General features: G+C 42.2%; 1 protein-coding gene across 2 annotated transcripts in view; it reads left to right on the forward strand.

Annotated features, from left to right (window-relative positions):
• IGF1 (insulin like growth factor 1) overlaps window positions 1-22,307 on the forward strand; it is a 100,846-nt gene that overhangs the window by 3,817 nt on the left and 74,722 nt on the right. For both annotated transcript variants that reach the window (XM_075856679.1, XM_075856680.1), the window contains exon 2: window positions 446-602. In XM_075856679.1, the coding sequence (XP_075712794.1) occupies window positions 446-602 (157 nt within the window). The remainder of the gene's footprint in view (window positions 1-445; window positions 603-22,307) is intronic.

Raw genomic sequence — 22,307 nt, forward strand, 5'->3', positions numbered from 1 at the left:
GAAACGTTTTACATAGACAATGGGTGGATTGATGGATGTTCCTGCGTGTAACAACTACCAAGATTGTGGCTGCACCATAGACTATCCCCTTCTTCCACCATTACCCATCTTATAAAAAAAATGAGACTTTTGGGGAATCCTGTTAAGCAACATGGCTGATATATATTATCATAGTCTGGGACTGCTGGAATAACTATAGATAGACGGTGGATGTCTAATTGAGTGGTAGACTGCTAGAAAATATATAGGCCTAGGTTATATTTCACTTTTTATCCGGATATATTGGGGTAATATTAGTATAAAGTTTAGTTCAACTGTTGCAACTGTAATATTGGAGTAATTATTGGAGAATAAAGTATAAGAAATGTACAAATATCTCACAATCGTACTACTCAGACTTGAGTGCACTTTATTAAGTAATGTTTTGTCTATTTCTATTTCACAGGTCAAGATGCACACAATGTCCTACCTTTATCTATTTTACCTGGGTATATGTCTACTAACTTTAACCCACTCAGCATCTGCTGGCCAAGAGACACTTTGCGGTGCTGAGTTAGTGGATGCTCTTCAGTTTGTGTGTGGAGAGAGGGGCTTCTTTTTCAGTAAGTTTTTCTGTTGATGTTTATGTATATTTGATTTATCATATCAGTTAAAGATTGTATAAGGTCTCCTTCAAAAATAAAGAGGTTGTCTACTTTGGACAATCACTTTTTGTAAAGAAGAGTCCCCTGACAGCAGCGATCAGCTTTAATCTGAACACTTGCTGCCATGACCCCTACCATCTACCTACAATGCCACTGCAGGTTAAATGAAGCATTACACAGTACCCATTGAAATCAATAAGTTGCCCATGTAGTGCACTGATGAACTATGCCCTTCATGTGAGAAATGCTCTTTGTAGTTGTTCTCCACTATGGCTAATGGAATAGGGTCCTGCACGTGCGACCCTTATCTATTGTTTCCCTAATGAGTTGTTTGAAAATGGGTTTTCTAACCAGACAACACCTTTAAAGGGAACCTGTCATGTCAAGCATGCCGTCTGATCTGTAGGCAGCATACTATAGATCAGGAGGAACTGAGCAGATTGATATATAGCTTTGTGGGAAATGATTCAGTATAACTTGTAATTTATTAATTTTAATCCCTGCTCACTCTTGGCTTAAAAGTCCAGTGGGTGGTCCTACACAGTGATTGGCAGCTAATTCTGCAAGCACACTCATACAGGGAAGGATGTCAATCAATGGTTGAGACCGCCCGCTAGAATCTTTCGCCCACAGTGAGCAGGAATTAAAATAAATAAATAAATTACAGGTTATCCTGAATCTTTGTGCACAAACCTTTATATCAATCTGCTCAGCTCCTCCTACTCTATAACATTCTGTCTACAGACTGCACTTTTAACATGACAGGTTCTCTTTAAATTTCAAGAGAACCAGATTAAAAGCACATTCTGAAATGTGGAATTCAAAATATATTCTAAGATGGGGATTGGCACGATTGCTACCAAGCTGATTTTTTCCATTCATGTTGTCAGCACATTGTTAATGCAGCTTTGAGCTGAACAGTCAAGTCATTTATGACAGACTGATTGCTGGGGATATGGTGCCTAACAGTTACAAGCTTTCACATGGGTTTGCCTAGTTACCAGGCTGTCTCAGCTTTTAAAGTGTATCTTACATTTAAATTTTTCCCCCCATATTTCAACAGTACAAGCAGTGTTAATAAACTTTGTAATAAATCTTATAACAGAAAAATGCCTCTTTCTCCACTTATCAGACTACTTCCCCTTGCCTACTGATTATTCACTCTGATTTCTCTGGTAAAATCTGTCTCTAGTGAGGCAGAGATAAAGACAGAATATCAGTTCACTGAGGGTTCAGGTTACATCTGCTGCCCATAGAAATCTATGGAGAGGGGAGGAGGTTGAGGGGCAGCTACAGAGAGAGAGAGAGAGAGACAGGGAGAGAGACGCAGACAGAAACTGCTGCAGCTACTAGTAAGTGTTTTACTGTCTTACCCCAGTGCTGGATTCTCAGCTACACTGCTCAGTACTGCATATAATATCCTCCATGTCGCTGATGCTGCTGCTGCATGTGTGTGTATGTGTGTTTGAGAGATATAGGGTAGCAGGATTCTTGTCTTATCTCTGTATGTCCTGTGTATGGGAAATATCATAGCCGGTAGTTTTGAAAGGTCACTGAAATGACAGTTACACTTTTTAAACTCAAGTTTGAATTTTTTATTAAACTGTGGGTGAGGGAGGTGCCAAGTAGGCATGACAGTGATTTGGAGTAGTTATTGTGTTTTGAAATAATTCCTCAATTGAATAAAATTAAGATTGATTGATATTTTGCATTAGTTAGTGTTTAATGGTCCAGGTAGCACATCATAAATTTGCATGAATACATTGGACATCAGTTGTCCCCCTGCCCACCATCTCATCCTGGACCTATAGCTAAACCTTTTAAGTAAGTTGTTCATATTTATTGCATTATGCATCAATAAGTCTATAGCAACCAATTAAGAAAACACTGATACTCAAAAACTATTCTGGAGCGAAAACTGATAGGTCAAAAACCATTGTGGTGGGAAAACTCTGTTAATTTTGCTTGCTAATTGATTTAGATTAATGGCAAATTAGAATTGATCTTATTAGACCCAGCTTTGAACACATAAAGGAACCCTGTGATCCAGGGGCAGACATTCAATTGGTGCAACCTGTGCAGGGGCCCAGTATGTAAGGGGGTCCACTGCCACTATTTAATCAGCTAGCAGCTTCATGCTGTCTATAGTTCACAATTACTGGTGGATTTCTAGGGAAACATAAGGGGGTGCTCTATCATGAGCACTAAGGCATCATTTACACTGAGGTACCTAAGTCAGTATTTTGCATCAATATGCAAGCCAAAACCAGGAGTGGAACCTAAACAGAGAAAAAGCTTAATGTAAAGATTTGTGCCTCTGCCATATTTAGGACCCACTTGTGGTTTTGGCTTACAAATACTGATGCAAAACACTGACTAAAATTCTGTTGTGTGAAAGTGGCCCATATACATTTCTTGCAGCGGGGCTCTCTGCTGTCTGCATCCGCCCCTGCTGGGATGACATAATTTGTTCTGTACTGCATGCCGAGGGAACATCTAAAATCCCTTCTGTTCTGTCAATGACAAAGGATCAGCACTCCCGCATGAAATAATACTGTAGCTGGAATCCTTATGCGCTGTAAAGTCATGCCACTTTACTATAAATCCCTGCCAAAAAAGTGCAGTGGGCAATTGCTAAGGTGTTAGGATAAAATAACTCCTGCTAATCCTAGTCATTACTCATGCCATTCAATGGCCAAATCAGTGTCCAAATAACAGTATTGTACAGTGCCAATATCTATGATTCCCCCCATATGAATAACTGGAGTTAAAAAGATCTAATCAGGTTCATATCACTCATTGGAAATGTGTTTGGAGCCAACCTAAGTTGTGCCTGAATAGCATTTGCAGCTGCTGCCTCTATGGTACGTACACACATGGCTGGCTACCTGTTCATGTATGCCTTTAAATACCTTTATATTTATTACGTAGGATTGACTACAATGCCCTCTACATAGCAGCAAAGCAGCTACGTGAAAAAAACAATGCTGTGATATGATGCTAAACTATAGCCTTTGGCCTACATTTTCTAATCTCCTATGTGACATTTTCATTAACCATTTGTGCCAGAATTTAGAGCCATTAGTGCCATGCACGTCAGTATAAGTGGAGTGATGGTTTTCTGATTGGTCAAGATTTAGACACATTTCTGAAATGCGACTTTTTTAAAAAGTGACAAAGTCGCAAATGTCAAATCGCTGCCCCCACACCATATAATGCCAAATAGCTGCCACCATACAATATAATGCCCCCATAGCTGCCACCATACAGTATAATGCCCCCATAGATGCACCCACACCGTATAAAGCCAACACAGATCCTTCCATGTAGTATAATACTCACACAGATGCTTCCATGCAGTATAATGTCCACACAGATGCCCCCATACAGTATAATGCCCACAAAGATGCCCCCAGGCAGTATAATCCTCAAACAAATTCCTCCATACAGTATAATGCCCGATGGCTTCCCCCATACAGCATAATGCCCCCATAGCTGCCCCCATACAGTATAATTCCCCCATACAGTATAATGCCCACACGGATGCCCCCATACAGTATAATGCCCACACGGATGCCCCCATACAGTATAATACCCCCATAGCTGCCCCATACATCTTCATAGCCCCATAGCTGCCCCATATAGCATAATGCCCCCATAGCTGCCCCATACAGTATAATGCCCCATAGCTGCCCTTATACAGTATAATGCCCCTATAGCTTCTACCATACAGTATATTGCCCTATAGCTGCCCCATACAGTATAATGCCCCATAGCTTCCCCCATACAGTATAATGCCACCTTAGCTGCCCCTAGTTCCAGTGCCCACATATAAAGTGCCAGTGCCCATGCAGATAGTGCCACAGTGCCCATATAGATAGTGCCACACACAGTGCCCATGTAGATAGCGCCACAGTTTCTCCTGTATATAGTGCCCCTATATAGTTCCACAGTGTCCATGTAGATAGTGCCAGACCCTCCTTGAAGATAACGCCACCCCCCCTGTAGATAGCGCTACCCCTTCCCCCTGTATATAGCACCATTGGGACTTTCTCTAGAAACAGAATGCCCAGTCAGAGCATAGGTTGGGGATTCCGCTCCTCGAGGGTATCCCTGATGTCACGGTCCATATATGGGCAGTGACGTCAGGGGCTCCACCTGGAGTAGAATCCCCGTTGCCGACGCTCTGGCCGTGGATTCCGCTCCTATAGGGATCCCCTGACATCATTGTCCTTAAATGGACAGTCATCACTGTCCTTAAATGGACAGTGACGTCAAGGGCTCCTCCTTTAGCAGAATCCCCTGCCAGAGTGTTGCCGACGCTCTGGCCAGGAATTTCACTCCAGGAGGAGCTTCTGATGTCACTGTCCATATATGGAGAGTAACATCAGGGGTTCCCTCTAGGAGCGGAACCCCGGCCAGGGTGTCGGCACTGGGGATTCCACTACTAGGGGGAAACGCTGACATCACTGTCCTTATATGGACAGTGACATCAGGGGCTCCTCCTTTAGCAGAATCCCCTGCCAGAGCGTTGCCGACTCTCTGGCTGGAGATTTCTCTCCAGGAGCCCCGAACGTCACTGTCCATATATGACGTCACTGTCCATATATCGGCTTCCCCAGACACAGGACGTCAAGTGCTTCCCCAGCCACAGTGCTTAAAGTAGCGCTGTGCCCGGGGAGTCCTCGGCGAGCGAAGGAGCTCTCTCTGTTCCTCCACCCTGAACTATTGCTGAAGCAGGGAGCTGACAGTTACCTGCTTCAGCATTGGGTTCAGCTGTATCTGCGTCCTGAGGATGCAGATACAGTTGGCAGCGGGACATACCACCGGCTGTCTGGGATAGCGGGACACCACCCGGAATCTGGGACGGTTGGGAGTTATGTGAAAGTTAATGGCAGTGATGACAGATATATCAAAGGGCGCAGATGCAGACTTAAATTTGTTGCAACATATATAATGTTAAATACTTTTGTGTCAAAAAAGTATAGTAGGTATTTTTTACTATACTTTGCAACATATTTCAATAAAGTAGTCTAGCTTTAATTTGGACCTTGGCTAAAATGACACCACTTTTTATAAAGGTGGGCCTTTGTTTCCATATTTTATCATAATGCATTGGTGACATGTCGCAGAATTCTTTTTTGCTAACTTTGCAGTATTTGACTTTATATAATGGCAATTTTAATGATATGGAGGAACAATCCTGTCAGGTGAAGCAGGTTGTAACATAGCCAATAAATATGAAGTCACTGCTATATACAGAATTTATAAACATCTTGTAGGAGGTGATAGTTCATAGGAGCATACAGATACAAGGAGAGGGTGTAACTGTCAGCATATATGCAGAGTAGGGATTTCTATACACTTTTTTTGCTTCAGAAGAAAATATATCATTCCACTATAGACTAAACACATTTAATCATATTCAGCCTCCAGGGAATAAAAGTTAATTTGCACTTAAAAATATATTGTACATTTGGCTGCATGGGAAAGGACATTACATTATAATAAATCTTTGTACATTATTCGGAAACATCCAGAAGAAGATGATTAAGGTGTGAGAATCCAGAATGGGACTTTCTTAGGTTGTGTTTTACTTAATTCAGTAGCTGATTTCATAAAAGGCTTTTACTTTCTGAAACTTAAAGAAGTTGTCCAGGATTAATAAAAGAAAAAAAAACTTGGGTGCTGTCTTTCAAACACATGACCATGGATTGTGTCTGGTATTGCAGCTCAGCTCTATTGAAGTGAATGGGGCTGAGCTGCAATACCACAGAAAACCTGTGGAGTAGACCAACGAGTAGAAGTTATTTTGTACATTGAGAAATATGTTGTACATTTGGCAACTATGGGCAGGATATTATATTATAGACTTTGACTTTGCCAAAAATGTTCCATTCCTTTATTCACTATTTGTTAAGGCATGGGTTATGTGTTGCACACAACAAAAACAAATTTGTCTTTTTATAATGCCCCCTTTGAATATGCCTCTTCCATAAACCAATCGAGCAACACCACATTTTAAAACAGTTATTTCTACATACGGTATGGCCCACAAGGAACACTAGCGTTTTTTCCATCCAGATTCCCATTGCATTTTGTTGTTTTTATATATATATATATATATATATATATATATATATATACCCCTAGAAGGGCTATACACAAAAAATGTTCACAGCAGAAACAAATGTATCCATGCAGCTTGTTCTAAACTATACTTGTGGTTTCTGGGAATTTTACACATCTGTTTTATGGAAAAAATATTTCATCGCATTGATTTTTTTTTTGTGACTGTGGATTATGGATTTATTTTTTCTGCATTAGCACTTCAAAAATCTGACAGCGCAGATGACATGTCTGATTTTGAATTATACAGAATGAGGTCATGTGGAAGACATTCCCAAAATGTCTGTTATCAGGAGGAGGAAGGCAGTTGGGACCTTCATGCCTTGGTTTTCTTTAAAAGGGACGGCTATTATTATTCCACTACGGTTTCTTGTTGAGTAGGTAAATCTTTCTTAAGATGTGCCAGCCAAGTAACCTGAATTAAAGTGCAAAAAGATTCCAGTATCTCATTTTTTAATGTTCAATGAATTTTCACATGAAGTTCAAATGATCAAGCAGGGAACTCAGCATGTTTAAAGCCATAGTGACTTAATCTTAGCAGTACAAATGGAATCGGATACTGGAATCTTTTTGCACTTTAATACTTACAGGGTGGATGTATCCATCTGTCAGCACTACCCAGGTGAACTGTGTTTCTTTTTCATCCAAATAAGTTTAATACATTTTAGAATTTAATCATAACATGCTAATATTTAGTGATTTCCGGCTGGATACTAGGGAATGATTTTGGGCATACCTATTAAACCGTTAAAGAGAATCATCAGCAGTTTTGAGCCCTCAAAACTGCTGACAGCGCTATATACTGGAGGGGGAAAGCAGCATAACCTAAACCTGTAGTGTCAGTCATGCAGGTTGCATGACTGATAAACTTACGTTTTAATGTCCTCAGCGTTATGATTGCAAGTTATATGGAGGAAGCCCCTAAAGATTACTTTTAAGGATGCGGCCGGTGTTGCCCTTCAGGATGCTGGGATTTTTTTTAACTTTTCCATTGTTGCATTCCAAGAACCACAACTTTTTGTAGATACAATGTAAAGTATAACTTTTATTAAAAAAATTGGGAGAGTAGAAAAATGTACAAAAAAACATGCCCCGTGTGTTAGGCCCCGGCTGCCAGAGCAACCCATCGGCACCCCACAATCATGTTGTAGGAATGCGGTAGACTGACAGGGGCAGCCCCCTCCCTCTATAACAACTTAGATGCTGCGGATGCTATTGACCACGGCATCTAAAGGATTAAACGGCTGGGATTGGAGTTATCTCCGATCCCGGCCATAAGACCATGGTTTTGGCCGTATAATAAGTGATGGCATATGCACAGCTCCTATGCCCACACATCTCCATAACGTACTATTACATCAACTTCTTAGTTCCCATGACATAATAGTACATTATAGAGTGTTAAGGAATTAATACTGATATACAATCAAGCAGTAGGCTATTATGTCATTTGTTGTGCCCACGTGCCCGATTGCTCAAGACGGTGCACATGTGTTGACGAATACAGTACGGCTACTGAGCTACGACAGGTTTTCCTGTTCCAAAAAGCTTCTCACCTGTGGTAACACCTAGCAGAAAAAATGGCAATATTGTTTTTAAATAAGTCACACTGAAAGCAACTGTAAAACCAGGCTCTCTCTTTTATGACACTATGCAAGTCTCGTAAAGATGGGTTCAGGGCTGTATAAATATGGCATGTAGCCCGACTGCATTTTTTTCATTACAATTGTGCCAGAAAATTGGCACAGTTGAATTAATAAATATGCCCCATTAATTAAAAGCAGAATGGGGCATTAGTGTTTACTAAATTAGCTACTGTATTACATTGTATTGGCTATGTTTATGTACTGGTCAGGGGCGTATATGAAATCTACAAAAGTTACACAAGAACAAAAGTTTAAGACTATTTTAGAACAGTCTTAAACTGTTCTACATCGACTTACCTGCTAACGCCGATGCTGCTGCAGAATCAACTGAAGCCTCTGGTGCCGATGTGTCCTCGCTCGTCTGACACGATGCAGGACCTGTGAGTGACGTCACAGCGTGATCTGCCAGAAGCTGGGCGTTCTGAAGAGAAGTGGATGATACTTCTCATCAGAACGCCCAGCTAGTAAAAGTATTAAAAACGCCCCGATGTACGCACATAATACACGCCCACTTGGACTTTTACTTTTAAACACACCCACTTGGACTTTTGCAAGCCTTATTTGCATAACTACAAAAATGGTCATAACTTGGCCAAAAATGCTCGTTTTTTAAAAATAAAAACGTTACTGTAATCTACATTGCAGCGCCTATCTGCTGCAATAGCAGATAGGGGTTGCAAAATCTGGTGACAGAGCCTCTTTAAGTAATAAAAAGTGGTTTAATAGGTACTTTTGGAGAGAGGGGGCACAGCCCTGAATAGCCTTATCACCTCTTCTACTCGGTGCCAAGAACCTGTGCAGGACTCCCCTCTCCAGAGGAACAGCATTGTTAGTAAACAAGTGGTTGGGAACTGGGCCAAGGGTCATAGAAAGGATGTGGAAATAAACACTAAGCCATTCTGTTCTTTTGGTAAAATCTGGTACCATAATAGTGGGTCCCATTTTGCTAATTAGTATGGGGCCCCCTCTCTTTTATGAACGCCACTGAGTACATATTATTGGATTTGTCTGTCAAAGAAAATGGTTTGCAGGGATCATTGATATATTATCAAGCATGAAGTATACATCTATACATCAAATTACATGATTCATGAGGTGTTATATACATGAATACTTTTCTCAGAGGTCTACAGGATGTACAAATTACATACTGCATTACAAATCAGGATATGCTTATCACAAAGATATGTGAAAAGTTGAATATAAGGTAACAAAAAGTTCTATGGCGTAAATGCAAGAATAAAAGTCTAGCGTTACACATGAAACAGGTCATATTGCTAACATTTCCAATGCTAAAACAAAAACATGACTGCCAACTAGGGTAATTTAGGAGAGAAAACATTAATCATGTGCCAAATAATATTTCTTAATAACTAAATTCCTTTTAAAGAATTATGTAATTTAATGGGATATATTAACTTAGGTCTGCCAAAACTGTGACGCCAGGAGCAGATGTATGAAAATGATGAAACACATGTTAGTCAAGTGTTTCAGTCCAGTCAGTAATTTTGCCTGTATAGTTAGGACTAGCCTAAAATGGTATGGCCTGCTGCTAGGCCATATAATCATACTGAAACGTGCTTTCCATGTGATCCTCTGTGATCTTTGTATGAGAAAAACCCACAATGGATTGATTGCAATAGTTTTCTTTACCCATTCTGTATAGTACATCCAGTTTTACCTTGGGCTCTAAACCTCTAAAGATTTTGGAGTGGGTCTGTGGGAATTTTGGCCCATTCATCTAGAAGAGCATTTGTGAGGTCAGATATTGATGTTGGATTAGAGGGTCTGGCTTGCAATTTCCGTTCTAGTTCATCCCAAAAGTGTTTGATTGGGTTAAGGTCATTTCTCTGTACGGGTCAGGCATGTTTTACCACAACAAACTCACCCAACCATGTCTTTATGGACCTTGCTTTGTTCATTGTGGCACAGTCATGCTGGAACAGAAAAGGGCCTTCCCCAAACTGTTCCCACAAAGTTGAAAAAATAAAATTTTCCAAAATATCTTGACATTTTGAAGCATTAAGATTTCCCTTTACTGGAACTAAGGGGCTTAGGCCAACCCCTGAAAAAAATCCCCAAAGCATTATTCCCTCCTCCACCAAACTTTTGGTGGCACAATGCAGTGAGACATGTAACGATCTCCTGGCATTCACCAAACACAGACTCATCCACCAGACTGCCAGATAAAGAAGTGTGATTCATCACTCCACAGAGCACGTTTCCACTACTCCAGAGTCTAGAGGCGGCATACTTTACACCACTCCATCTAATGCTTGGAATTATGCTCGGTGAAGTAAGGCTTGCATGCAGCTGCTTGGCCATGGAAACCCATGCCATGAAGCTCAAGGCACACAGTTTTTGTCCAGATGTTACTGCAGGCGGAGGTTTGGAACTCTGCAGTTATTAAGTCAGCACTGCCTTGCAGACGGAAACGCTTCTCAAATGAGTATTGCGAAGACCTGGACCTGGCTGTGAGTTTTATTTGCCTGATGAAGATGTCGGTCCGACCGCGTAACGCGTAGCTTATTCTGATTAAAACATATAGTATTTTTATCTCCGGCCTCCTATGGACTAATTGCTATATACACTGTACATGTACCTTCTATGCAAAGAGACAGCACTCGAGAAGTATTCCTATTTTTCTACATCCTTCTACACTATTTCTGTCACGGCGCGGGGCCGTACTGCATAGCGGGGTAGCAGCTGGCCAACAAGGTACAAAACAATGTCTATAGTTCAGAACAGGTACCTGAGGCAGTGTAGACAGTAGCGGAAGCACGACTTGACTTTCACAGCGGGTGGCACAGTGGATGCAGCAGAAGACACGACTTGACTTAATCAGCAGTTACGATAGCATGGGATACAGGGTACAGGCAGCAGGAACAGGTAACACTGGGAACTAGGAAACACTGGGAGACCATTTGCAAGACAAACTTAGGTAAACAAAAACTCTCAGACGAGGAACAAGTGGGCAGAGCCCCTTATTATAGTCCAGCAGCCATTTGGGCTAATATTGATGTGTAACAGCTGGACGCGTACTGGCCCTTTAAGGCCGTGCACGCGAGGGCGCGCGCGCGCCCTGCTGGAAACAGTCGAGAACCCGTAAGTGAGTGCCGGTGTCTCCCTGAAAGGAGCTGACGCCGCGCAGACAGATGTCCATGGCCAGGGCCGTCAGAGGGTAAGTCTGAACGATGGCCTCCGGCGATAGATGTTACAGGATCCCCCCTATTATGCCCCCTCCCCATAGGACCAGAGCAGGAAAGAAATTTCTTCGAGAGGACAGGGGCATCGATGTTCTTCTCTGGCTCCCAAGACCTCTCCTCTGGACCAAATCCCCTCCAATCCACCAAATAAAACAACCTTCCTCTCACTTTGTTGGTGGCCAGGATCACCCTAACTTCGAAAGTTCCGGATGAACCGCCAGGAACCACTGAGGAACTAGGAGTCCTGGAGTAGCGGTTCAGGACCACGGGTTTCAGCAAGGAGACATGGAAGGAATTAGGGATGTTGAGGGTAGGAGGCAGTCGAAGCTTGTACGACACAGGATTGATCTGTAGCAGAATCTCGAAGGGTCCAAGGAACCTGGGGGCAAACTTGCAAGATGGCACCCTCAGCCGGATATTCCTGGAAGACAGCCAGACCTTTGTACCTGGAAGAAACTGGGGAGGTTCTCGTCTTCTAGTGTCTGCCTTTCTCTTCATGCGGTCCACTGCCAGCAGAATAGAAGATCTTGTCTGCTGCCATATCTGCAGAAAGTCCCTGAAGGTAGAGTCAGCTGCAGGCACCTGGGAATTAGTAGAGCCGGGCAGGGGTATTTGAGGATGTTGGCCGTAGACTATGAAGAACGGACTGTAGGTGGTGGACTCACTGGTATGGTTATTATAAGAGAACTCCGCCCACGGGAGCAGCCACACCCAGTCATCATGTCGTCTGGAGACAAAGTGCCACAGATAGTTCTCCATAATTTGGTTAACCCTTTCGACTTGTCTATTGGACTGAGGATGGTAAGCTGAGGAGAAGTCAAATTTTAAACCGAGTAGGCCGCAGAGTGCTCTCCAGAACTTTGAGGTGAACTGGACCCCTCGATCCGAGACAATATGCAGGGGCAAGCCGTGCAGACGGGAGATGTGTTGTATGAAGAGGTCAGCCAGTCGAGCAGCAGAAGGCAGGCCAGTCAGGGGAACAAAATTAGCCATTTTAGAGAATCGATCCACAACCACCAAGATCACACTGCAACCTGCAGAGAGGAGAAGGTCCGTGACAAAGTCCATTGCAATATGCCACCAGGGGGCATCGGGTACAGGAAGTGGTTGGAGCAGACCGGCTGGTCTAGAGTGGGCAACGTTGTTTGCTGCACACACCGTACAGGAGGAGACAAAGTCCATACCTTGGCATTCATACCTTTTTTGGTGAGGGTGGGGATGGGGGCTGTCAAAGAAGAGAAGTTGGGAATGAACTGTCTGTAATAGTTGGCGAATCCCAGGACGCGTTGTATAGCCTTTAAGCCTTGGGGACGAGGCCGCTCCAGGACAGCCTTGACCTTCTCAGGGTCCATGTTGAGACCCTGATCAGAGATGATATAGCCCAGGAAGGGTAGAGACTTCTCTTGGAACACGCACTTCTCCAACTTGGCGTAAAGATGATTCTCGCTTAATCGAAGCAACACCTGGCGGACATGGCCCTGATGAGTCACAAGATCTGGGGAAAAAAATCAAGATATCATCGAGATACACCACAACACAAACATAAAGGAGATCATGAAAAATGTAATTGACAAATTCTTGAAATACAGCGAAGGGCATAATCAAATATTCGTAGTGTCCGTCACGTGTGTTAAATGCAGTCTTCCACTTGTCACCCTGAAGGATCTGGATTAGATTGTAAGCCCCCCGCAGGTCTAGCTTGGAAAAAAATTTCACCCCCCGTATGCGATCAAAGAGTTCCGAAATCAGCAGCAATGGGTACCTGTTCTTCACCATGATCTGGTTGAGGCCTCGGTAGTCAATGCAGGGTCAAAGGGATCTATCTTTCTTTTTGACAAAGAAAACCCGGCTCCGGCCAGGGATGAAGACTTTTGTATGAAGCCCCTCTCCAGAGTCTCCTTAATGTAGGCCAACATAGACTGGGTCTCTGGCAAGGAGAGAGGGTATACTCTACCGCGAGGAGGGGACGAATCAGGAACCAGGTCGATAGGACAATCGTATGCTCAATGTGGTGGCAATGTCTCTGCTTCCTTTTTGTTGAAGACATCAGCGAACTGTGAGTAACAAGGGGGCAACCCTGCCAATGACTGATCCGGAGAAGGCTGGGGCGGATGGACATGCACCAGACAGCGGTCAAGACACTTGGAACCCCACTGGAGAACCTCTCCGGAGTTCCAATCCAGGACTGGGGCGTGTAGACGGAGCCAAGGCGAACCCAGCAGCACGGGGTTGACGGCCTTGGACAGGACATACAGGGAGATGAGCTCAGAATGAAGAGCTCCCACTTGAAGTCTTAATGGCTTGGTCACAGACAATACTGGGTCAGGAAAAGGCAGTCCATCTACCGAGGCAACGATCAACGGACTCTCCAGAAAAACAGTGGGCAATTGAAGAAGATCCACAAGGTCTTGGCAGATGAAATTGGCTGCGGAGCCAGAGTCCAGGTAGGCAGAGACTGGATGAGGTCTCTCGCCAGCGACGATGGTCACAGGAATAAACAGTTTGGAGGAGAGATCTCTATTAAAAGCCATAGCACCCAGGGTTATCTCTCCAACCAATCCCAGGCGTTGGGGGATCTTTGGCCTCTGGGAACACATACGCATGACATGGCCAGCGAGGCCGCAATATAGACAGAGTCCAGAGGTGCGCCTGCGCTGTTTTTCTTGAACGGACAGTTTAAGCCGATCCACCTTCATCGGAACCTCAGGTGCAGCAGAAGGACAAGGCAAGAGGGGTAGCTCGAAGTTGGGCGCAAGTCTAGGAAGCCGTCTTCCCTGTAGAATCTCTTGAGATCTCTCCCTGAGCCTTATGTCCACACAGGTAGCCAGTAGAATCAGGTCGTCCAAGGCAGCTGAGAGATCTTGAGCAGCAAGTTCATCCTTGATCTCGGGCGATAGGCCATGCCAGAAGGATGCTACCAAGGCCTCATTGTTCCAGGACAATTCTCCTGCCAGAGTCCGGAACTGGATGGTGTATTCGCCCACGGAGGCGTCCTCCTGATGCAGGTTAAAGATTGCAGTGGCTGCCGTCGAGACTCGTCCAGGCTCCTCAAATATGGAACGGAACAACCGCACGAACCCCTAGAAGTCTTGGGTCTCAGGTCCCTGTCGTTCCCAGATTGGATTCGCCCATGCCAGGGCCTTGCCAGCAAGTAGACATATAATGAAGGCGATCCTGGCTCCGGCCGAAGGGAATGCTCGGGCGTGCAGAGTGAAGTGGATTTGGCATTGATTCAGAAACCCCCTGAACGAACTTGCGTATTCATGGAACGGAGGTGGCAATGGCAGCAAGAACCAAGGGTCTGAACTGGGACTGCCAGGAGGTGTAACAGGAGGGTCAATCTGAGGATCTTGAATAGGAGCGGTGAAGGAAGTAGCTAACGACCCTAGCTGCTGTGCCATGGAATCTACTGCCACAAAGAGTTGATCCTGTCGTGCTTGCAGATACTACAGGTCCGCCTGCATGGCTTGGGAGGATCACAGGCCCTTGACTTGGCCAGCGGGGTCCATGGCCTGAGCGTACTGTCATGGCACGGGGTTTGGACCCACTGGGCCGTACCGCGTAGCGGGGTAGCAGCTGGCCAACAAGGTACAAAACAATGTCTATAGTTCAGAACGGGTACCTGAGGAAATGTAGTCAGTAGCGGAAGCACGACTTGACTTTCACAGCGGGTGGCACCGTGGATGCAGCGGAAGACACGACTTGACTTAATCAGCAGGTACGATAGCACTGGGTTTACAGGGTACAGGCAGCAGGAACAGGTAACACTGGGAACTAGGAAACACTGTGAGAACATTTGCAAGACAAACTTAGGTAAACAAAAACTCTCAGGCAAGGAACAAGTGGGCAGAGCCCCTTATTATAGTCCAGCAGCCATTTGGGCTAAAATTGATGTGTGACAGCTGGACGCGTACTGGCCCTTTAAGGCCGTGCACGCGCAGGTGTGCGCGCCCTGCGGGAAACAGTCCAAGGACCCGGAAGTGAGTGCCGGCGTCTAGCTGGAGGGAGCTGACGCCGCGAAGACAGATGTCCATGGCAGGGGCCGTCAGAGGGTAAGTCTGAACGACGGCCCCCAGCCATAGACGTTACACTTTCTGTTGCAGGCTACTCGTGTCCTCCCTCCATTTTTTGTATGCTTTGTTGTTAAGCTTCACATATGCTCACCGTTATAGGGTTGTAATAGCATTTTGATAAGAGATTTGTTGATTTAATAAAATCAAAGTCATTTATGTTTCTGTGCTGTTTAAGGACATCCAAAAAAGACGTTTTTAATAAATGCTATGGCCAGCCCCAGTGTCACCCCATGAAGGACTCCAGTGTTTTTATTCTTAATGTTGAAGTTAATTTACTGGTTAGTTGTTATATTGGTAATTAGGTATTTTCCAGCTGGTCCAAACGGAAGAAGCAAATAGCTAAGACCATCTGGATGCAGAACTTAGTTTTTATGTTACAAGCTCCAAATATTTAGTCCCCAGTTCACTAGAATTTTTTAATCTGTTTCCGTCACGGTTTTTAAGGGGTTGGCCACTTTCTAAATATAATTGGCATATAACTTTTAATGTTAGGGCATATGCCATTTATATTTAGAAAGTAGCTAACCCCTTTAAGTTTCCCATTTAATATAAAAGAAGCAGATTTGTACAAATATAATTTCTCCCTCTGCAAATTTAATGAATATTATACTCTACTATGTTAGGTCTCTTGTATTGTTTATTGTTACGCATAAGCATAGATGTAGCTTGAAGCTCACAAGCCCCAATGCAAAATCTGTAACACATATGTCATGTGTTATTTATAATACAGGTGTCTTTTAATGTGGCTCAAGGCCCGGGTGCAACTGCTATCTTGACCCCCTTATAGCTGCACGCTAAATATGAAAATATTTTTCTCCATTCCATCAAAAAGAAATAGACAAGGCCTTGTGGGACGAAAACCTGAAACTCTAAATATGTTCTATAACAATTATACTTTCTATCTCAATATCAGGCTTTTTTTAAAATTTCCCCTTACTCCTGGAAAGTATCTTTAAAATAATAAATATAAAAACCTTAAAGATATAACTTGCAAATCACCACAAATATCTATGGCATTTCAACAGAATTATTGACTGTTTCTGTATCTACATAAAGTATAATGGAAAATGTAGCACAGGCATAACCTCCTCACCTGTGCAAAAGTGGGGGGGGGGGACACAGAATTTTCATTTGCAGGATCGGAGGGGTTCCAGTTGTCGGACTCACTCTGTTCAAATATTTAAGGCAGATCCTGTTGACATGCAATTTAGAAAACACATTTAAGATTGCTTGCGAACAATAATGTGGTTTAGACCGAGTTGCAAAGGAACCTTTAGATATCAGAAACAGTGGTTTATCCTTTTCAGGACTACATTTCCAAATAACACATGGCTGTATAACTTAATAGCTTGGCAATGTATCTAGTTTTTATCTTAAGATTTTTCTGTAGATGCACTAAAGAAAGCCTTTCATCCTGTAACTGGTTATTACAGTATATCCCATACTATAGGCTAAACCACTGTTGTCAGGGCATACCACTGCAAGATTTCCATCACGGGTAGCACATAGCACCAGATGCCCAGTTGTATGTATAAGGAGCTATTTAAGCAAATAACAAGTAGTGTAGTTATTCATGGAAGTAGTGGAGTTGTTTTGCATATGCCACACAAATATATCAGTTATTTTCATTTAACTTCTGTCTGTTCGATATTTTTGACATTCAGAACACCTGAAAATTGCTCAAAAAAGAATCTCCTCTATGTAAAGAAATTTTGAATGTCAATGCCACGTTTTGGATGCTCAGTTGCAATTACCAGATAGATAACATTCCACATTCCCTGGAAGCACTAATAGTGCACACCGGGTTTTTGAACTTGATGTGAAAAAGAGTTAAATAACAAAATATACTGCAAATAAAAAACTATACTTCTGTATACCAACTGGATTTTTTATTTTTTTTGACAGATCCTTAAAAAGAATATATAGAGTTAGAATATAGTTGTAAACAGATGGTTCTTGCGTTAAGTACCTTGGGGAAAGTTTTTTATTTCTTTTTTTCTTCTTTAGATTTACCCAAACATATACTTATACATTTAGATCTTTTGGCCATTAACGTCCATTGTAGAAAGAAAAGATATTGGGATCAACATTAAGTTACTGACTGTGTTCTAAAAAAGGTAGACCACCAAAATACATAGCGCTGGTGTTGGAGACATGTTTTTTTAAAGGGATATACTTTGAGCAGTTTTTCTATAGAAAACTGGACTGATATATCAGTTGAAATCACTTCTAATGTGATAGTAAATTGTGTGAAAAATACTGCACAGAGTGATAACTTGACATTGTAATTTAAGCTACTGTCAGTTTTATTCAGATTTAATGCATTGTTTGGTCTCTCATAGGCAAAACTCATCTAAAGAAGCACTTGGCAAGCTTGGAAATAATTCTTGGCTCATGGACTACTTTTACTTTTCTCTAGACCTAAGATACAAAAATTACTTGAATTACTTGACTTCTGGCAAATGACGTTGAGCAATTGGACAGACAGTTTTGCATATGGTCTTATACACTGGCCTGACATAATTAATTGCTGTGCGATTTTTGATTAGCCGTTTTAATCACTGGGCCAAGTTAAACAGTTGTCAGAGACCACACAGTGGTTTAATTAAAATCATTTGCCGCTGTGATCATACATATAAGCAAGTGACCTACATAGTGAGTGTTCTGGTGGAAAGGGTTCAATATTCCACATGTTGGAAGCGAACGTGAATAAAGTGAGCATAGTGTTACAATTCCCTTTGTACATGCTGTAATTCTGCTGTAATTCTTGACACACAGAACCATATATCAAAGAGACTGAGGCAACAAGAATTAAGTTCCTCTTAAGTACTGTTCAGGGAACATTTGAAATCATTTTTCATGTTGTCAATCCTTTACTCGAATGTGAGAATTGGTATGGAGTACAGCAGTCTTGGAGGATTGCTCATGAGTTGCGAAATTAAGAATTGAGTTATCAATTAAAGTGGTACTGGATGGTATCTTTATATTAAAGCAGCTGTCTAGTGTGACAGTCATTTTGCATATAATAGCCACTATATATTCGGCCATGACATACTTTTCTAAAAGTCACTACAGCAATCTAGAGAAAAATCATAACGACTAATGTTACCATAACTTCGGACTACTTCCCCACAATGACTGGGGGCAGTGGTAGGAAGTGGTAGTCTAACCTGCTCCCTACACTATGATGTCGCCTTTAATTAAATACCAGTACAGTGTCAGAGAATGCGGTGATGGGCACAGCTGTTGATGTTACTCTCCAGCGTTTGCCCACCTGCTCACTTCTGAAGCCGAAAGAGGAACATCAGGGTGATAATAAAACCCACGGGGGGCACAGGAAAACTATCCAAATTTAAATGGATTTTTAGAGCTCATGAAAAAACACATAAAAATACCTTTAAGTTTGTAAATGGTGACCAGTCAATGACACCATAATTTAGAAGTAGTTATTTTTCATTTATAGTATGTTACCCAGCTCTGTGCCGCACTATTGTTTTCATTTTGCTATGACCTGCTGTGGGCAGGATTGCCATGTAAAGACTACAGTTCCCTTGATTCTTCTCCCCTCTCACAGATATTGTCTATATTTACAGCTGCCTGAATGCCCCTGTATTATATGGCGTAAGGTAGTACTGTAATTATTCACTGTCTGCTACTGAGACACAGCTCTGCACTATCTTCTGCTATATCTGTACTATCTGCTACCTAGCATTTGAAACACTATCCCTACAGAGACAGGGAGGGATGTGGCCGGGCAGGGAGCAGTGGAGATAAGAGGCATATGATGTGTGAAGACCCGTCTTACAGGGGTGGGGGAGAGATAACCATGTGTTCAAGTAGAAGATAAACACTAGGAGCATGGTCATGTGACTGCACATGAGACTGGCTTACAGAGACATTTCAGCTACAGACAGTAAATTAGTAAGTGTTTAATCTTAGTGCAGTTAACTGGTTCCCGACTGCTGGCTGTGTATTTACGGCCAGCGGTCAGGGTCCTTATAACCCGTGCCATAGAATATTTACGGAGCGGGTTTTAACTTGTTGCCCGAGCGATCGGGCAGCTGAATGTCGGGTCTCCGGCTGTCAGTGACTGCCGGGGATCCTGAGGAGAAGATAGAAGCAGCTTTCGCTGCTTCTGTCTTCTCCGATCTCTTTTACACAGCGCTCAATGCGCGCTGTGTATAGGAATAGAGGCAGCGGCCGCGCCACTGTCTCTATTGGTCCCGGTGATCATGTGACTGGTCACATGATCGCCAGGTGCCGTTAGTGGCAGACTGCTGCTGCTGGGTCTTACTAGACCCAGCACAGCCCTATTAGTGACAATAGTCACTATGAGAGGGCTGATTTCTCCTGCTGTGCAGCCCCAGTTACAGTGGAAAAAGATGGTGTAAAAGAAAGAAAAAATATATATAAGGTCCCCCAATGGCCTTTTCTCACCTTTGAGGGACAGACCATAGTAATAAAAAAATAAAAGTAAAGTAAAGTGCAAAAAAAAATTATAATAAATACACATAAAATACCCACCCCAAAAAAAACGTTTCACCCCGCCAATCATTGTCGTAACGCTAGCCAATTATCCTAATATAGACATGTAACATATTAAAATTTCCAGTAGACAATGACGATCACAAATAAAAGGTCTATTTTAGGGTAAAAAAGCTTATTTTTTTTACTATTATTTTCAAACTTTAAGCCTAAAAATTCTAAAATAGCAAAGAGGATGTGTGTAAAAATGATAAAAAAAAAAAAAAACCTGCATTGTCTACGAAAAAAGAATCGCAAAAATCACGTCGCTAGCCGAACAAATAAAAAAGTCATGTCCATTTAACTAACGCGTGCTAAAAATGGCTAAATGGTGTCTAGTCCTGAAGCCTCAAAATAGCACGGTCCTGAACTGGTTAAACCATCTGCTCTCAATTTTTAAAGACATTATTTACAGTTTTGATATAGAGTTAGACTGCATAATAAGTTGGATAACGTTGTATATACATAGTATTACTTATCTTGTAATAAATACTGAGTTACAACCTGTTTTATAGTCTAGAGATGCGGACACAAATTCTTTAGGCTATAGACATAAAAATCTCCAACATTCGTTGCTGAAGCTGCACAGAGCTTTCTTTAAGGATTTGAATTCTAACAAGTGTCAACTTTACACCATGTACTGCAAGGTAATCTGATAGGAACAACCAAATATCCCTCTGCATTATAGTTTCTATAGATCATCAAATTTGTTCCGATGACAAGTTTATTGTGTAACTTGGGCTTCCTAGACTGGTTCCCCTTTAAAAAAAAACACAGTTGCAGACCAAATGAACGTTAAACAGATAGATTTTACTGGACAGGACTGATATTACAATGGTACAAAAGCATATGGTTACGGTACTTTTTTTGAGGCACAGTTAGCTTAATAGCTACAATACATCAAGTAGCAAAGACTCTTAAAAGGGTGTTCCCGGAAATTACAATTATCATCTATTTAGAAGATAGATGATGGGTCTAATTGCTGGAAGCCCAACTGCCGGTACTCCCACCGATCACTAGAACGGGAACTCCCAGTTCCTTCTCACTGCACCGTAGTGTGGAGAACTTTGAATTGCAAACAAACATGCGTGGTGTCACTCTATTCAAAGTCCATGAGACTGACGGAGACAGACAAGTATAGTAATCAAACCGAAAATACAGCATGGATCAATATGGCCCACTTAATGTAAGAAGTATAACGAGAAGAAGTCTATGCAAGTTACACGGGCTGATCCTAGTAAACCACATGAGCACCGGGAAATATAAATAAACCATATATATGGTCAGTGCGTAATGAATTAATAAGTGTAATAGTATGCATCACAAGTACAATAAACATACAGGTGGTCAAGAATGGTTTATTTATATTGCCCGGTGCTCATGTGGTTTATTAGTACTTTGCACACACGGATTGTGCGTATGTAGCTTTGTGCTATATTTGTATGTGGTCATTAGATACATTTTTCACTACGTTATGGGTTATATTTGCATTTGCAAATTTATATGACCCATATATGACTTATCGGTATCTTCCATACACATTTTGTGGTTACGCAACATATTGATACATTCACATATGGTCTCTTCCTATATTTTCTCTGAAGGTCAATCATGGATACAAATCTGTCATTTATAATTATTTGGTAGATACACAGCTCAGTGTCCTTTTTTAACTGTTGGTCTATGGATTTTTTTTGTTTTTATGCATTGTCTACTGTCCTGTATTATGTATGGTAATAAAGTATTTTTCTTTTTTTCATAAATGTTCTGTTTCTCAGCATCCTTTTTTCTAGGTTATAAGTATAGGAATCAGCTATTTCGGTCAGTCCCATAGAAATTAAATGGAGCGGCAGGGTGCATGCTCGTTCTTCGCTCCATTTGAGTTCCCCACTGCGGGTGGTAAAGTAAGGGGGATTGGGGGGTTCTGGACCCTCATTCTACTGATTGGTGGTGGTTCCAGCAGTGGGGACCCCAGCAATCACTTTTAATTTCTGGGAATACTACTTTAAATGTTACAAAATGCCTTATAGATTAAATACTTAACCAACTAGGAATATCTCCTTGTACAGGTCTCTAATTGTCTCC

This window comes from Rhinoderma darwinii, chromosome 3 (assembly GCF_050947455.1).
Source record: "Rhinoderma darwinii isolate aRhiDar2 chromosome 3, aRhiDar2.hap1, whole genome shotgun sequence".
Taxonomy (NCBI): Eukaryota; Metazoa; Chordata; class Amphibia; order Anura; family Rhinodermatidae; genus Rhinoderma; species Rhinoderma darwinii.